Raw genomic sequence first — 15,938 nt, forward strand, 5'->3', positions numbered from 1 at the left:
TTTTTTTTTTTTTTTTTTGTCTTTTTCCGTGTCCGGCAATGGATCGCAACCCTCAGTGTCGCCCCCATACCGGACCGGGACCGGCAACGGGATCGCAGCCCTCGGTGTTGCTCCCGCGCCTCGCTCAGCCAGTGAGCGGGAACCGGTCTGTATGTGGGATCCGAACCCTCGGCAGGAGCGCCGCCGCGCTTCCCAAGCGGCGCACTATAGCAGTGCGCCACCGGGCCGGCCCCACTGGTCATCTTTTAAAACAATAAATAAATAAAAAATAAAAATTATCTTTCTTTTCTGCTTTCATTTCTGGAGCTACTGAATTTAACCAGCTGCGCTCTTCCTCTGACTGCTTTTCCCATATCCTTTCCTCTCCCAGACTTTGACCCCTGGTGGACAAACGACTGTGAGCAAAATGAGTCAGAGGCCATCCCTGCCAACTGCACTGGCTGTGCCCAGAAGTTACCCCTCAAGGTAGTGCTCCTGGAAGATGCCCCAAAGAAATTTGATAGAGTCCATCCTCTAGTGATTAAGGTAAGCAAGAAGCCCAATTCTCCTATACCCATTAAAGGCTAGATCAAGTTCTACAAATTTTCTGATAAGTAACTCTGTGTTGTGTTGTTTTGTTTTTCTTTGTTTTCTGCCTTGCCAAGACGGGACAGCCCCTGTTGTCTGAGGAGATACAGCATTTTTTGTGCCAGTATCCTGAGGTGACAGAAGGCTTCACTGAAGGGTTTTTCACCAAGTGGTGGCGCTGCTTTCCTGAACGGTGGTTCCCATTCCCCTATCCATGGTGAGTGTGGAAAGGAACATTTAGCTTGTGTGTAGGAAAGGGGCAGACCAGATATCCAAAAAGTAATAGCTACCACTGAGACCCCACCACATGCCTAGCACTGGTAAACACTTCATAATATATTCATGTCGAATGATAGGAGCTCACTGGTAAACCAGCGATGAGAGATAAAGGAGATGAATGAAAAAGGGGTGTCAAAGGAGGGGTTCCACTATGGAGAGACACCAAGATTACCTAACATAATCCATGCCTAGCACTGGTAAACACTTCATAATATATTCATGTCGAATGATAGGAGCTCACTGGTAAACCAGCGATGAGAGATAAAGGAGATGAATGGAAAAGGGGTGTCAAAGGAGGGGTTCCACTATGGAGAGACACCAAGATTACCTAACATAATCCTAATTTATTTCTAAGTATGTATTTAGCATTTACATTCATGTGAAATGGGTCCTGAGCACTGAGGGCAGAAGAGAAGAGAACTGCATTTCCTAGCACTTGTTTGTGCCAGGCAGCGTGCCTTGGTCCGTAGTGTCTTTTGGTCTTTGGTGAGCAGAATATCATAATAGCTATCATAATAGCTCTGGGAAGTAGGAATTATCATTGCCATTTTTTAGATCAGAAAAGTGGAAATCAGAGAGGTTAATTAACTCACCCAAAGTCACCCAGCCAGGATTTAAACCCAGGTTTGTCTTTGCGTTTTTTTTGTGCATCCTACAAAAGACATGGTCCATTCCTTGGGGTTAATGTTACTCTCCAGCAAGAAAAGGAAAGCCACTTTCCATCTTAGAACCATTCCAAAAGAGAATTTGTTTATTTATTAAAAGATGACCAGTAAGGGGATCTTAACCCTTGGCTTGGTGTTATCAGCACCACGCTCAACCAGTGAGCTAACCTGCCATCCCTATATAGGGATCCGAACCCATGGCCTTGGTGTTATCGGCACCACACTCCCGAGTGAGCCACGGGCCGACCCTCAAAAGAGAATTTAAAAATTGCCTTTTCAGGCTTTTTGTTGGATTATTTCTTAATGCTTCCACCTTTTTAAAAAATTTGCCATTTATTTGCATGATAGAATGACCAATTTAACAAGCTAATCAAGCTTCCCACTGCCTTCCACTGTGCCTCAGAAGAAGGGTCATGTACTTTGTCCCCTCCTCCTCCCTCTTTCTCTCTTCTTCCCTTCCCCCACCTGGCCTGCTGTTATTTCAGTCTCTTTTCCAAGATAGAATGAATGGATTGTTTCTTTCCTTCCTCTATATGTTGTTTTAGCTGGACTTTATAAACACTCCACCCACATGAAAAAATCATGGCTGTAGCGTTTATGCGTGTGCATGTACATGTTATAATTCATTGATTTGGCTTGACTGCTGTTCATGGACCTGGTACTTAAGATATTGTACTGATATTTTTCCTTCTTTACCCACCACCCACAGTTTCCCCACCCTTGCTTAGCTCTCTGTTAGTCATGGAGATAGGCTGGCTTGCCCAGTATAATGACTTTTGTTTCAAACTTTTACAGGAGAAGACCTCTGAACAGATCACAAATTTTACGTGAGCTTTTTCCTGTTTTTACCCACCTGCCATTTCCAAAAGATGCCTCCTTAAAAAAGTGCTTCCTTTTTCACCCAGAACCTCTTGTGGGGAGTAAGGTAGGAAATTTTAAGAGAACTTGGATCTAGAATTTTCCTTTTCTGGGACCTGAACTAGATCCCCACATATTGACCTAGGGGGTGAATTGAGGGAACACCCACCTGTTGCTAGCCAGGAGACCTGCAGTGGCCCATCCTGTTATGAAGGCATATTTCCAGAAAGTCTAGTTGCCTTCCAAATCTGTTTCCTGTCCTTAACACCTGGGGCAAGCTATTTTTCTATATTAAAGGACGAAGAATCCTACAATTTGAAGGGACTTGAATGTGCAGTTAGTCTTACTTCCCCACCTCAAATTATAAAGGCAAGCTGTAAATGGATAGTATGTAAATGAATAGTCCAGCTTCTTCATTTTGTAGATAAGGAAAGTGAGCCCCAAAGAGATTAAGTGATTTGCCCAAGAACACAGCAAGTTAATAGGAGGACTCCCCCATCCCCCACCCCCAGGTTGTTTTTCCCCAGAAATAAACAAATAAGAGACTTAAGGTAAAGAACTAGAAAGGCAAAAAGCTTGGGAGTCTGGGGAGGATTTGATAGGCACATGCTGAAGGCAGGCAGCCCAGTTGGGTTAGAAAGGCCCACTCTGCCCCATTCGTTTCCCACCTTGGTCCTGGGCCAAGTGTTCAGAACCTATTGATCTCTCTGGGGGCCAGTGGACCAGAAGAAGCTGTTCTGTGTTTGTGTCGGTTTACTTTTCTCTAAATTGCTCCTTTGTTGAGTCTCATTCCTGAGGAGGCTTTTTGAGCCTGGATTGGTTTGGAAGAATTAAAAGGATGAATTTTCCTTTGTAAAAAATTAAATTTTCCAAGCTGTGACACCCCGCCCCCACCAACTCTGGGTTGTGGCTTCAACCTCTTGATAATATTGTTTGGCTCCAAATTTGCTGAATTGTGTTAATGGAATTTAAAGGCCTATGAAAACAATCGTTTTGTCTAGAAGTAAGAACTTCTGTCTGCCAGCAGCAGGGTGGAGGTGCTGGGCTCTTGCCCCCAATTTTCAAGAAAGTTATCCTGCTGTCCCCAGCTGGAACTCAGGGCTCTCATATGATTTCATCTTCATAATTATGATATAACTCTGGGCGGGGGCCTTTATTTTTATCTTGGTTTTCCCACTCAAATACTGAAGTTAATTTCACCAGCCTGCTTAACACAAGGATCCTAGCCAAAGGAATAAATACTAAGTTACTCAAACACTTATCAAAATCATCTTGTGGTTCTTGAGGATGTTTTGGAAGGGGAGTGGCCCAAATAGGCAAAAATCCTGGAGTCTGGTTTCTTAGAGCATCTGTTTCCCTACCCTGGCGCAAGCTCTCCTTTCTCTACAGCCTTGTTACCCCACCCTGTTGTCCACATCCCTAATCCCTGGGCCTTGGGCCCTGGTAAAGTCATGTGCCTATGGATCCAGTATCCACAGGCAGCCTTGGGAGAGAAGATAAGAAGCAGAGACCTGGTTGTTAATTGGCACAGGGAAGAGGAGAGTGGCTCCAAAGCCCACTTTACCTGCTCCACAGTGTTGCCTTGGGCTGGCCCACACCCTTCTGTTGTCTGTTTCTTTCCATCCTGGGTGTATAGGAACATGATCCCGTCCCCTCTCACGGCTTTGTGAAAGAGGGGTTCATCTACTTGCTTTTGGTCTTCTGGGATTGTTTTCAAGACTACAGTTGTCAGAGCTGCTGTGGGTATTAGTACCAGCCAACTGAAGCCAGCTTGACACCAGGCCTCCTTTCTGTCACCACAGTAGCTGGGGAAATGGCTGTAGTGTTTCCATGGAAACAGAATCATGCCCAGGGCCTATGGGAGCAGCAGAGGGAACAGGGTTGGAAACAGGGGAAGACAGGACCAAAAGACAAGGCTCTGGAGGCCCCAAGGGGTGCAGAGAAAACCAGGATATGGCCCAGGGAGTCAGACTTCTGACCCCTGCTTTATATGGGCATAGAAGGGGTTTCTTTGAAGGGCAGGAGCTAGGAGTAGGAGAGGGAAGGAGAGGCAAGGGCCTAGCTAGGGAGAAAAGCCCAAGCAAGATGCACCTGTCCCTTTATCCTTATTCCTGCCCTGTCCCAGCCCCATCCCCAGGGTTCACAGTTCCTTGCTGGCACTCAGCAGCAGGTTCCATTTAATGCCTATTACTGGCAGTATTATGCCCTCAGAAGTGCAGTTGTTACCCGTGCAGGTGCATATGTTGGTTGTCTCTTTAGTTTCCAAAATCAGAGGCCAGTCTTAACTGTCATTAGTTCATAATGAGTAGCATGGCATATGTACTCACCAGGGTCCTACAAGATAGTGTAAACTTGAACTTGCTGCTGTGCAATTCTTACCAGAAACCTGGGCCGACCCCATGGCTCACTCGGGAGAGTGCAGCGCTGGGAGCGCCAAGGCTGCAGGTTCAGATCCTATATGAGCGCAGTGTGGGCGACACCAAGCCAAGGGTTATGATCCCCTTAGCGGTCACAAAAAAAAAAAAAAATTGGGCTGGCCCATGGCTCACTTGGGAGAGTGTGGTGCTGATAACACCAAGGCCACGGGTTCGGATCCCATATAGGGATGGCTGGTTAGCTCACTGGGGGAGCATGGTGCTGACAACACCAAGTCAAGGGTTAAGATCCCCTTATCAGTCATCTTTTTTTTTGTTTTGTCTTTTTTCCGTGTCCGGCAACGGATCGCAACCCTCAGTGTCGCCCCCATACCGGACTGGGACCGGCAACGGGATCGCAACCCTCGGCGTTGCCCCCGTGCCTCGCTCAGCCAGTGAGCGGGAACCGGTCTGTATGTGGGATCCGAACCCTCGGCGGGAGCGCCTCCGTGCTTCCCAAGCAGCGCACTAGCGCAGTGCGCCACCTGGCCGGCCCCACCGGTCATCTTTTTAAAAAAAAAAAAAAAAAAGGAAACCTGGTAGTAAGAAACAATATGCCACGGAAGAGTGCTCAAAGGATATGCAGACCATCTATTTATCTAAAAAGTCTGGGTCAAACCAGATCCTTAGAAGACTGTGTACTTTGACTACCATGTGTTGGCTTCCACTAGAACCACTTTTGTTTAATTGTGATTGGGTATTTTACCTTTGGCCTACTTTGAAGCTGTGGCTAGAAATAGTTGCAAATTATGAAGCTCAGGCAGGATCTGCTTTAGGGCTATTGTTGAGGATGTTGCCCACTAAATGACACAGTGTCTCTTCAGAAGAAACCTTAGAAGAGATTCTGCCCTGGGCTCAGTATCAGGAGATGCCATGCTTAGGAGAAACTCATTTGTTTTTGTCTTTTGGATGTAATTGTGAATTTTTTTTTTTTTTTTAAAGATGACTGATAAGGGGATCTTAACCCTTGACTTGGTGTTGTCAGCACCACGCTCTCCCAAGTGAGCTAACCAGCCATCTCTATATAGGGATCCAAACCCATGGCCTTCGTGTTATGAGCACCAAACTCTCCCAAGTGAGCCACGGGCTGGCCCTTGTAACTGTGAATTTTGTTATTTCCTCTTTGCTTAAGCTGCTAGGAAACTCAGAGGCATATGTTTAAGGATTTTTGTGTCCTAATTCCTCCAGGTTTGATTGTGTTTTCTTTTCCTTCTTTGTCCTCCCTTTATTCTTTCCTCCAGATGCATAAGGTACATGACCTGTTTACCATTGGCAGTGGTGAGGCCATGCTGCAGCTCATCCCTCCCTTCCAGTGCCGAAGACATTGTCAGTCTGTGGCCATGCCAATAGAGCCAGGGGATATTGGTACGTAGGGCCCCCAGAGGGCAGGTTCAGTTGTGGAAACTTTTTAGGGATTTTTTGTTGTTGTTGGTTGGTTTGGTTTGGTTTTTTTTGGCAACTGGCCCATGTGGGGATATGAACCCTTGACCTTGGTGTTAACAACACTGTGTTCTAACCAACTAACCAGCCAGCCCATTTTTTAGTTTTTAACTCAAAAAATAGTCTAAGAATCAAATACTGCTTTCACAAAGTTTCTATTAAATAGAGTCAAAAATGGTGTTCTTTTATCAAGAGGGTCAATATTTATGCTTGGAAATGGAACAACAATGAGAAACTGTAGCAGAGAGAAATGTCTTGTATATACACCATTTAGAATGCATGTGTCTGTTGGTCATAGCAACTTCAAGTTTGAAAATATTCTGGAAAAGATTTAGACCAATCCCTCATTTTACAGATGGGGAGGTTGAGACCCAGAGAGGAGAGGCGACTATCCTAAAGCCCCATTGTCAGTAGGGCAAAGTGTCAAATTTTGAGTGTCTGTTTGCACACAGTCAAGCCAGGGGAGGGACAATTCAAGATTAGAGGAAACCCTTTATATACTCATTTTGCAAATAAAACAATGCAAAGCAGTTTGTAATGGTCATACCAGGAAATGTTTCCTTCTGTGTGTGGGTCCTACAGCCAAGTCACAGCCTTACATTGCTGACTTACCCTTGACTCTACCAGCGTGTTTTCCCAACTGTGACTTGTCCTGTGCCTTATAGCCTCAAAATCTGTTCCAAAGAAACAGGTTTGAATCAAATGCTGTCACTAGCAATCAGTTTGACAGCAGAGTTTTCTTGGCAGAAGCAAGTAAATCAGCAAGTGTCACCATTGACCTCCTTGTTTTTCCTGCTCCCAAGACCTGGGTGAGGCCTGGAGTGCCTGGCAGTGCTCAGATTGGTTTTCCAATGGATTTCTTTTATTTTACACATTTGGAAGAGTCCTGAGTCCCCAGAAACCTCTCACCTCACTTGGGATAAGGAGTGGATTGCAAACTATGCCAAGCTTTAATCCAAGTTACATAACTTTTATTTCAATTTAGAAATGAAAAATAAAAATAATGACAAATTAAGTATTAATTATTAATGGAGCACATCTGGCCTGGCCCTTAGGAAGCCCCTACAAAAAAAGAGGATTCTTGTATAGAAATTGTTCTGAACCTATTTTCCTGTAGTGGAGTGTCCCTTGAAGGATGACTATTGCAAAATCTGTATGGTATGTTTGGGTATGAAGTATTGTGCTTGTGCAAGTTCCTGTCTTCTGTTCTACAAACGCCTAACAGTTTAGTCAAGTACAGAAATACCTTAGTTATTCAAATCCTGGATTTCTGGCTCCTGCCAGCATCTAGAATGCCAATGATAGATTTTAGGGAAAAAGAATAAAATAGGTGTCTGGAAGTGTCAGTCAAGGAAGCTCTGAGCATCAAATGCTGGTGCAGATAGTCCAGAATAGCCTAAAATCCAGAGCATGATACCTGGAGTGCTGTGACTGGCAGGTTTGCTGACCAGAAGGAAAGGAGCCTGGTGGTGGGCAATGTCTATAAAAGGCCAGCCACATGACAGGAACACAGAGAAGGGGTGGGAGAATGAAGAGAAGAGGAAGAGGAGAGCAGGTCTGGGAGAAAAGTGGGGGTAGGGAGGGTGGGAGAAGCAGTGGCAGAAATAGAAACGATGGCTGCAGCTGCCACAGTTAAGAATGAGGACAGGAAGACAGACCCTGACAGTGGAGAATAATTCAGTGGTAGTAGGACAGATTCCAGTACCTTAGGGACCCTTAGGAATGGCGCAAGTGGGCTGGCTGGTTAGAGCACGGTTTTGTAAACACCAAGGTCAAGAGTTCGGATTCCCGTACTGGCTGGCCGCCAAAAAAAAGGCAGAAGAAGGATGACACAAGCAAATTCTGTGATTTTTGACAAAATATGCCTTGTCATGTGGAGATGGAGGGGAAAGTGTTTACAGATCACCAGAAAACTTTTGATTAGAGGCGTTCTCAGGAATGATATAGAGGTCAGGCATACCATCTGCAGCCACTGTACAGGACAGTCACTGCTCACTGTGACCTTCTCTGAGTCACCAAGTAGAAGTTAAATTCTGTTCAGTGCTCTCAGTTTAAAGATGGTAGGGTCCATCATATCGAGATTTTCCATCAACAGACTTTTTGTTTGTTTTTAAATTTTATTTTATTGTGGTAAAAATACTTAACATGAGATCTACCCTGTTAACAAATTTTGAAGTTTACCAGACAGTATTGTTAACTATAGGCACAATGGCATTCTGCATCATCAGGAGATTATTGAAGTGTTAAAGTTTACCTTCCTAGACTACTCAAATGATATAGGTCAGGGTTTCCTAATGATTCTTCAAATCACTCACAACCTCAGGGATGGGAACAGGAGCCCCTTGGAAAGGCCCTTGGCAAATAGGGCTCTTGAATCGGTCAACTTTGGGAAATACCTGTCTTGTCCCTCCATAGTACACATTAGTGTACCAAAGACTCTGAAAAGCTTTGGAGGAATCTAGTGTCTCTTAAACTTACTTGGCAGTGGAACTTATTTTCCTTGGAATATCTTATAGAGCACTATTATTTGCAGAACCCAATTTAGGAAATTCTAGTTTAGGTTAATCTGGACATTCTGTAGTGAAACTATATTATCGATAACCTCAGGAAAATTGGATAGTAGATCCTGCTCTCCCTCAGGAGAAACGATGATCTGTCTTCATCTTCTTGCTGAAAAAGCTGAGACCAGTCAGAATTGATGCCCAACACCAGCCTCATCTAAATCCTGCCTTTGTAAACCTGCTGAATTGTGATTCATAGTTGCCCAGGTGAGGCATGGTGATAAAATGTTTTGTTTCAAAGTGGCCCCTGATGGATGTCAGGTTACAAAGAGGGCAGTTGTGCTAGGAAGAACTAAAAGACCTTTAGAGCAAGATTGGTCTTTGACTCTGTGGTACACCCTGAGGGCCAGCGCTGGCAGACCTGCCTTGAACTTGCCCACAGGTGTGCCCAGTCCCTAACATTCATGTGCTTTCCTGTTGCTGTTTCCCTTCAAGGATATGCTGATGCCACCCACTGGAAGGTCTACATTATAGCCAGAGGCGTTCAGCCTTTAGTCATCTGCGATGGAACCACTCTCTCAGAACTATAGGAAACAGAACTATATACAGGAGAAGCTTTGAGAGCTGAAAACCAGGTTGAAAGGGGGGAAATAAAAACAAAAACGATGAAACTGCTTTCCAGGGGTTGCTTACTTGGTTACCTGACTTTTGCATGTGTATGTTAGCTAGCTATGTGCTGGAGGCAGTGGCCAGGGTCTCGCCCTTCTGGTTCTTTCCGCAGATGGCTCAGGAAGAATTCCAGCCCAGCTACTTGGTCAGGACTTCGCCAGCACCCATTTGTGAGAGACTGGGCTTTTCCAGGCCTTTGGACACCGTGGCCTTGAGGTTGTCCTTCAGGCAGGAAATAGGGGTGATGCCTTCTTTCACTTGCATGGGCATGGTCCCCTCTGCTGACTCCTGGCAGCAGAGAGGGTGGCCAGCATGTCCTGATGTCAGAGCCATCTTTTATCCAATGGGCCTGCTCATCCCCTGTCTTCCTGGCCATGTCACCCTGTACTTTTTTGGAAAGATATGCTGATTAAAGAAATCATTGTAGTTTCCCAAGCAGATTGGAATCTAGAACCAGTGAAATAAGATCAAAAACCCTGAATTTTACTCAAGAAGTGTACTTCTTTGCCAGTGTTCGTGGCTCTTGGAGTCTCAGCTATGCCAGGCTGGAGTCTGGTTATAATTTGAAATGGTAACTCTTAAGGCGATACTTTTCTCCATTGTATCAGGTTCTCATGCACCCCACCCACACCCTCGCCTTCTCCCTTGCCTGTCTGGATGGTCTCTCAGAACCTCCTTTGGCTGGGCCGAAGTTCTTTACTGCTGAAGCAGCACTGTTCCTGTTGTCTGTATTGCCTTTACCAAGTGTCCTCAGAGGGGAATGAATTCGAGTTGCTGGCTTGGGAAGAGGGTGCCTCCCTGGGTTTGATCTTAAGGGCCTGACTTTCTCCGGAGAAAATGTTTTACAGATGTGTCAAAGTGGTGTTGTAATGTGGTTGGGAAAGGAACTCCAGACCCAAAGTGTTCGCCAGCTGGGCGTGCAACTGACTATGTGATCCTCTGTCTTAAAATGATTTCTCTTTGTACTGGGAAACAAGGTGAGGTATTTTTATGTTTTGTAATATAAAGCCATGTTCTGATTGGGTGATTCACTTTGGTCATTGTTTCCCCCTAAGTGCTTTTGGTATATATTAATCAAATGGTGTAAATAAGGACACTCTTTTCTTGTCCATTTTTCCCTTTATTATTCTTTATTGACACTTCTTAGACACCTGGCCAGTGGCCATGCCATCACCAAGTTGAAGAGAAAACTAACCACACTGTGGCTTCTGGTTCTGAATTGCAGAAATCAAATGGATACAATAGGTGTCTGTGTCAAAGTTATGGACCAGAGGCAGACAGTGGTGAGGGAAGATGGCTGTGACTCTTAATGGGGTTCTCTTCATCCCTGGAGGAGCCCTGCACCCCATCTCCTAGGCCCTGTTTCTCTGTGCATCTCATGAACAGCAGCGGGGATCATCGAGTGCTTGAATGGCTTGTTTGCGGGCTTGTAAAGGACAAGCGGAGTTCACAGAACTCAGGGTGGAAATTCTCGGAGCCTCCACCATGGACTTCAATGAAAAACTAGGATGAATGGTCCTTGAGGGTATTTTTCCTTAAAAGAATCAACCCCTTGTGTGGATTAATACAAGAAAGACAAAACTTTTTGTACATATAAAAGTCATGCTGCTAAGCAATTATGATTTAAGAGATTTTAAATCAGAGGGATCATCTAGGGGCCAGCTTTGTGCAAACATTTAGAACCTTCTGCAGTGTCTTTACCCTGCCGCATATGAGGAAGGATAGTATTTAAACAAGTTCTTTAGAGGCCTCTCAGTTTTCTTAAATTAGATCCTTTGAGTTAACAGAAGAGAGGGTTCCTTGGTAACAAAGCAACTGTTTTGATGATTGAGATCTCTGTTTTATTTCTGTGTGTTATCTTGTGTTCCTTCCCCATATCACTTCTGCCCTTCACACCTTAAATGTCCTAAAATACCCACTTCAGCTCAAACCTTTGAAAACTAAGAAGCCCTTGCTTATGTTGGTGTTCTGAGACATCCCCTGGGAAGTCTTCTAAGCCCCTGAGCTGTTCTGTAGTTCAACAAAGAATGGTTTAGCAGAGGCTAAGTAGAGACTTGTGCACGTACTCCTTATTTTACTTAACGTCTATTCAATTCAGACTTGAATTTAGACTTGTGTTAGGGGAGAAGTTTTTCAAAGAGGGTTTTCAGCTCTTAATTACTGGATGCATAGTAGTAATTCACCTTCTTCACAAGGTAATCCTGGTCAGCAGAATCTACTACTGACCAGTCCTATAGGGAATTTCCAGCCAGTCCCTTTCTAGTTATCTGAGGCTTTGTATAGGGTACCACAAGATTTCCCCTACCCATCTAGCTCTCAACCTCTAGATGGGAGTAGCAGAAGTCCATCTGCATGACCCGGTGTGGGGAAGAGGGTCATCAAAACAAGGAGACAGGGTTGGAGGGGCATGGTAGGACCACCTAACCAGCTTCCCACCCCTACCACCACAATAAGAACAAAACCAGACGGCTCTATAAAGAGGGACTTGTTCACAAGTTTGTTGAGTATTTACTAAGAGGTGACGTGGCAATGACTTCCACATGTGGGTTAGGTTCACTTTCTTGTAGATTCACGCCATAGAGATGCATTATCCCCCAAAGTCAGCTCCCAGGAGAGACAGGCTTCTTTGGTGCCAGTTTGAAGCAGTTATGTCCAAATGTCCTGAGCTCTCCAGCAGTCAGGTATCGAGTAGATATCATACATTTTCTGAGTTATGAAGAGAGGTAGAGCTTATCATCACCCAACTCACGATTGTTTTAGAGAACGGAGGGAGTAAAATAATAGTGGTTCATGAAAACAAGTATCCACTTATTTGGTAAAATACAAAACAGTCTACAAAATAGCAGATTTGGGCCCATTTTCTGAGAGAAAGGAATAATAACATCTGTGCAGTCCATTCCAACTTACAAAGTGCTTCGATATACATGATCTCCTTTAATCTTCACCCAATCCTGTAAAGTAGGAGCTAGATTCCTCATTTTACAAGTAAAGAAACTAAGGCTTAGAACAGGGAACTGCTGGTAGGCAGGTAGGTAGGTAGGTAGTTGGTTCCATAATATACATGATCTCCTTTAATCTTCACCCAATCCTGTAAAGTAGGAGCTAGATTCCTCATTTTACAAGTAAAGAACTAAGGCTTAGAACAGGGAACTGCTGGTAGGCAGGTAGGTAGGTAGGTAGTTGGTTCCATAGCACGTTATTTTTCTGCTACATAACAGTATGGTGCCCAAGAAGAGTGCTGTGCATTTCATCTGCTCAGGAATGCCCCCACCGGGATGGGAGAACCTAGGGACGAGGGTCAGCAAGCCAGGAACTCTGCAGGGTTTGTTTTCAAAACTTTTGGACGGAAATGGAGGCAGAAAGAATCTAACCATATGACTTTTATAAAAATCCTTTCACTTTTCCCCTTTCCATTTGAAAACTCTTTGTAAGGGTGAATGTAGCTGGAAGACAGCTGTGTCTAGCCATTTTCCTATCACCACGTTTCAAGATGTGTGACTAGAGGGACTCTGCCCAATTCCAGTTGTGGGTCCCCTTGGAGTTTACATCACTTGTTTTTCAATTCTCCGTTTTCTGTTCCCTTCCAAAGTCCAGCATAGGTCTCAGTATGGGAACAGTGTTTTTAAAATAAAATCTCAACTTTCTTAGCTGCAGGTGATGGCCTCAATCATTTTAATTTGTTCTGAAATGAGTTTGCTCATTACCCAGTCGCTTCTCATTTTCTCCTTGTCCAGCAGGAGAAGGCCAGGGTATGGGGAAGGAGGGAAAGCTGCATGTCTGGTTGCATGGAGAGACGATTTTGTCTACCGTTTGAGAATTATTAAGCAGAGGGGTCTTTTAGGCTTTTGAGCTCTCCTAGCAATGGAGGAAAAGCTCTCCTGAGTACATAGGTTCCACATTCATTACCTTTCATTGGTGACCTGTTACCCACTAAAATTTGTTGAAGGAAGGGAGTGTCAGATATGCTGCGAGCAGTATTTTAGGTTGAAATTCTCTCCATGTTTGGATCTGTGGATGTGTGCAGAGCTGATGCATGTCAGGGCCTGGAGCTAGGAAAGTGAAGTTATGGAAACAGCCCTATAACAAATAAAAAATAGGAATGTGCCATGTCAGCATCAGCATGTCTGTCCCTGGGCTCCTCACCCCCAGCCTCCAGACACCCAACAGCTGCTTCCACAAAAGCATGTCAGGGAGACAGGAAGGTGCTCTCCCTCTTGTGCTTTGCTTCCAGGGCTGCCCGCCCTGGACGCAGTGCGACTTCAAGTGCTGGCCTTGCTCAGAAGCCCTCCAGCCAGCTTGTCTGTGGTCCAGGTCCCTCAGTGTCTGGTTTCCCTGCCCTGCATAATTTAAGCATTAGAGTTAAATATATCTGTCATTGTCCTCTCTCTGGAGACTGCGTGATGTCCAGATGTTTCCAGGCTAGTGGAGAGAAGGAATGTTACACAACTATAAGTGGAGGCCTGGAACTGTAGAGACATGGTAGGGCTGGACCAGAGACCCTTCCACCTCCTAGCGCGTCAGTCAGTCAGATCGCAGCCATCAATGCAAGAATGAGCCACAGCTGCAAGCACCTGTGCAGAAAAGGGAACCCAGCTGAATTTTGAGTTTCAAACAGAAAATGGGAGTTGGGACGCCTGCTCTGTGCCAGGCTTCATTTACCTCATTACTCCTCACAGCAGCTGGGTGGGGCAGGGGAGTCATCCTGTGCAGCCACATGTACTCACAGCTTAGCAGTGTCCCGTCCGTCAAACTGCAGCCCCTCAGAGCACTTTAGACCCTTTCACTAACCAAACTCTCTCTTACCCAGGAGAATTGATGACAGGAACCGACAGACACATGGCATTCCCAGAAAATCAACTTTCCCTCCACATTTTTTTCCAGTTTCACGCTCAGAAAAATCCTGGCTGTGGTCTTTTCCTCCTGCCTTTCTCTCTCCCTCCTATGGAAAGGTCAGTAAGAGATGCCTAGGGTGGAGGAGGAGAAGACTGGAGAGGCACAAGCAAGCCAGAGATTCAGTGTGCACCCTCTCCCCTGCCATCATCAGGGACAGGAGCCAGGGACAGCCTCAGTCCATCTTCAGGGAATGAGGGTGTGCTGGTCCCAGTGAGCAGAGGGAGGCAGACACCTGTCCTAGTTGCAGGTGCTCCAAATGATCTGAGCCATTAACGTGTTCAAGTGCAGAATGTCGACAGTGACTTAATATACTGCAAATTGTAAAGACTCCCACCATGTAAAGAATGTATGTAAATTAAAGTTTTGTGTAATGAAAGTTTCTACTTTTTGCAATTAAAAGTGTGTATATTGGTTGATAAGAACTTTCCTATTCTGGTGTCATTCTTTAATTTCCAGTTTTCTCTTGTTTTGTCTTCTCTCCAGGAGATTTCTAGCCACAGTCTGCTTATAAGGCAGGCCTGTGGGGCTCTTCTGTGGGCCTCACCAGGGTCACCTGTCCCTGCCTGGCTTTGGCCTTCTCTAACATTCTCACCCAGCATTGTATGTGCGTGCATACACAGCCTCTTTATCCTCATTCCAACTCTTTGCCCACAATGGCTTCTGATCTGAATTCTCAAACCTCATGTTAAAATCCTGTCCATGCTCTTTGCCCAGAATTCAAATGAAATGCTGGATGCCTTTTTCCTTCTCACCAGCCAGCTCCACATGACCCAGATGCCCTCACATGGCGCCTCACCCACAGGCCTCCTTAGTGCTCACAGGAGGACAGCCAGGCACATGTAGGGGAACCCAGGCCCCTGTGCTGGCTCACCCCAGCTGACACCAGATAACTAGCCACTCAACACTCAATAAACTTAATGTGGATTTGAGTTAAGTCACTTTTGTGTGTTCATATTTATACTTTTGTAATTTTTTATTTACACACAATTATATATAAATGCATAGATAGGACAATTTCTTATGTACTGTTTAGTGTCCTGATTTGTTTTCCTTTATTACTTGCTGCACCCTTCTCCTTTTCCCCTCGTGACCCCTCCACTTTCCCTGATCAGGTAAATGTATATATACTCAGCCATACTCTGCCATGTATCTTTCCATAATTTCCTCCATGCTCTCTAATCATAATCATGAATAAGGTTTTTGTCATTGCTTTACCAAAAATGGGATCATGTGACAGGCACTTTTTCTCTTGCTTTTCTTAATACCTCACAGAGTTCAGGTCAGCTGGCACAGCTCTAATCCATTCTTTTTAATTGTTAATATTCCATGGTGTGGATATGCCATCATTTATTCAACTGTTCTCTTATTGATGGGAAGTCACACCCTATTAAAGGGTTATTTGGATTATAAGTTGAGAAGTCTAGAGTTAATTTTTAAAATATTTTTTATAGGGCTGGCCCGGTGGCGCACTGGATAGTGCGCCGCTGGGGAAGCGCGGCTGCGCTCCCGCCCGAGGGTTCGGATCCCACATACAGACTGGTTCCCGCTCGCTGGCTGAGCGAGGCGCGGGAGCAACGCCGAGGGTTGCAATCCCGTCGCCGGTCCCGGTCCGGTGCGGGGGCGACACTGAGGGTTGCAATCCGTTGCCGGAC

The 15,938-nt window shown here is 45.1% G+C and overlaps 1 protein-coding gene across 2 annotated transcripts in view; it reads left to right on the forward strand.

Moving 5' to 3' along the window:
- LOC103587030 (chromosome unknown open reading frame, human C6orf89) overlaps nucleotides 1–14,708 on the forward strand; it is a 38,880-nt gene extending 24,172 nt beyond the window's left edge. For both annotated transcript variants that reach the window (XM_008568419.1, XM_008568422.1), the window contains exons 4-9: nucleotides 371–525; nucleotides 645–784; nucleotides 2,307–2,436; nucleotides 6,025–6,148; nucleotides 9,220–12,433; nucleotides 12,570–14,708. In XM_008568419.1, coding sequence (XP_008566641.1) covers nucleotides 371–525; nucleotides 645–784; nucleotides 2,307–2,436; nucleotides 6,025–6,148; nucleotides 9,220–9,314 — 644 coding nt within the window. In that variant the 3' untranslated portion in view covers nucleotides 9,315–12,433; nucleotides 12,570–14,708. The remainder of the gene's footprint in view (nucleotides 1–370; nucleotides 526–644; nucleotides 785–2,306; nucleotides 2,437–6,024; nucleotides 6,149–9,219; nucleotides 12,434–12,569) is intronic.
- The last annotated feature ends 1,230 nt before the right edge of the window (nucleotides 14,709–15,938 follow it).

The sequence above is a fragment of the Galeopterus variegatus genome, unplaced genomic scaffold (assembly GCF_000696425.1).
Source record: "Galeopterus variegatus unplaced genomic scaffold, G_variegatus-3.0.2 Scaffold409, whole genome shotgun sequence".
Lineage (NCBI taxonomy): Eukaryota > Metazoa > Chordata > Mammalia > Dermoptera > Cynocephalidae > Galeopterus > Galeopterus variegatus.